This window comes from Rhinolophus hipposideros (assembly GCF_964194185.1).
Source record: "Rhinolophus hipposideros genome assembly, chromosome: 11".
In the NCBI taxonomy this organism is placed as follows: domain Eukaryota; kingdom Metazoa; phylum Chordata; class Mammalia; order Chiroptera; family Rhinolophidae; genus Rhinolophus; species Rhinolophus hipposideros.
In genome coordinates this window covers 17,972,040-17,973,854 of record NC_138057.1, presented here as the reverse complement: position 1 = coordinate 17,973,854, position 1,815 = coordinate 17,972,040, and the positions used below count along the sequence as shown (strand labels likewise).

General features: G+C 40.2%; 1 protein-coding gene across 1 annotated transcript; it reads left to right on the top strand.

The window, feature by feature from the left end:
- Positions 1-522: 522 nt before the first annotated feature.
- Positions 523-1,119, top strand: LOC308505177 (MICOS complex subunit MIC26-like; the record flags this gene model as incomplete). The annotated part of the gene is made up of 1 exon (XM_081066909.1): positions 523-1,119. One exon carries the CDS (start codon positions 523-525, stop codon positions 1,117-1,119), a length of 597 nt encoding a protein of 198 aa, XP_080923035.1.
- Between the last annotated feature and the right edge of the window lie 696 nt (positions 1,120-1,815).

The following is a 1,815-nucleotide window of genomic DNA, read 5'->3' as shown; positions in this document are numbered from 1 at the left end:
TATCATTTAACATATATAATACTTATTTTGGTCATAGTGCTTTACAAATATTAAGTTGAACTCTCACACCAACCCTACCCTCTCATCCTTATTTTACAGATGAAGAAAACTAAAGCACAGTGTGACAAGATTCAATACCAAATAATCTTAGTCAGAGACCATGCTCTGAGACTACATTTCCTCCCATAGGAAGCAGTGTTATTGTCACCAGGCTGTGCCACCACAAAAACTTCTATTAACTTGCTTGTCTTCTTTCATTCTCCAATGTATATCCTGATGAAACAGGCTGGACTCGTCAGGAAAGGGTGGAAATTCCAGAGCAAGCTAAGCCTCCTGGCAAAAACCAGATTAAGAAACCAAAGGACCACAGCTAAGAAACTGGTTTGCACTGTAATGATCCAAGATGGCACTTAAAACACCTTCCCAAGTGACCTTTTGAGGAAATTTCTTTCATTAGTATGCTAAAAATCCCATCCAAGAGTGGAGACTTAGGACCCCGCCGGAGCTGCCGTTGCCAGCGACATGTTCAAGGTAATTCAGAGATCCGTGGGGCCGGCCAGCCTGAGTCTGCTCACCTTCAGAATCTATGCATCACAGAAAAAGGACTCACCGCCCAAAATTTCTGTGAGGGTTAATGAGCTTTTGCTCTACTCCGTTCCCGAGGGTTCATCTAAATATGTGGAGGAGCCAAGGACTCAACTTGAAGAACGCATCTCACATTTCCGACAGTATTGGCAGCCATACACAAGTTGGTGTCAGGAAATATACTCCCAAACTGAGCCCAAGATGCAAAGTTTGGTTCAGTGGGGGTTAGACAGCTATGAATATCTCCAAAATGCACCTCCTGGATTTTTTCCAAGACTTGGTGTTATTGGTTTTGCCGGCATTGTTGGACTTCTTTTGGCTAGAGGTTCAAAAATAAAGAAGCTGGTGTATCCACCTGGTTTCATGGGAGTAGCTGCCTCTCTTTATTATCCACAACAACCCATCATATTTGTGCAGGTCAGCGAGAAGAAATTATATGACTGGAGTTTACGAGGATACATAGTCATAGAAGATTTGTGGAAGGAGAATTTTCAAAAGTCGGGAAATGTGAAGAATTCACCTGGAAATAAGTAGACTACTCCACACTCTGCCTGTTTTAATCAGTTATAGGTAAACATTGGAAACTCCATGCAGTAAGCCAGTATTTCTACAGCAAAATGGCAGAGAAGTCAGTATTGAATGTAATAAAACTGGCTTTCTTCAGAAAAAACTATACTACGCCTCTTTGTTATCTTGGGTGATGCCATATTACAAGGGGACTAATCAGAAATCCTTTCACCTAGAGATAATGTACAAGCCTTAGAACTCCTTGTTCTTATGTTGCTATTTATGTACACAATTAAAATTCCAAGTTAAAAAAAAAAAAAAAGAGTGGAGACTTAACATTAAAATGAGACATGCAATGTATGGCCAAGCAGGTTTAGAAACTGTACTTGCTCCACCTCAATTCAAATAACTCTCCGTCCTTTTCTTGGAAATCCCCACCCCTGAACTTACCTATTTCCCACCAATCCTTTAAGACTTTTCTGATTTCCTCAAACTGGGGAGGAGGTATCTTTAGAGCATAAGTTTGTCCTTCTCCATTCTTTAATCAAATAATAAAGCCTCTGCTTTACTGAATACAGTCTCGTTCTATTGGTGTGAGCAACACTGGGCAAAAGGACCTTATTTTGGGGTTGCTGATCCGTAAGGGTCAGTGACATTATTCTTTGGAGATAAAATTAAATCTAAGGTTAATTTCCTAATAGTTGACTACTCTTCGGTATTTCT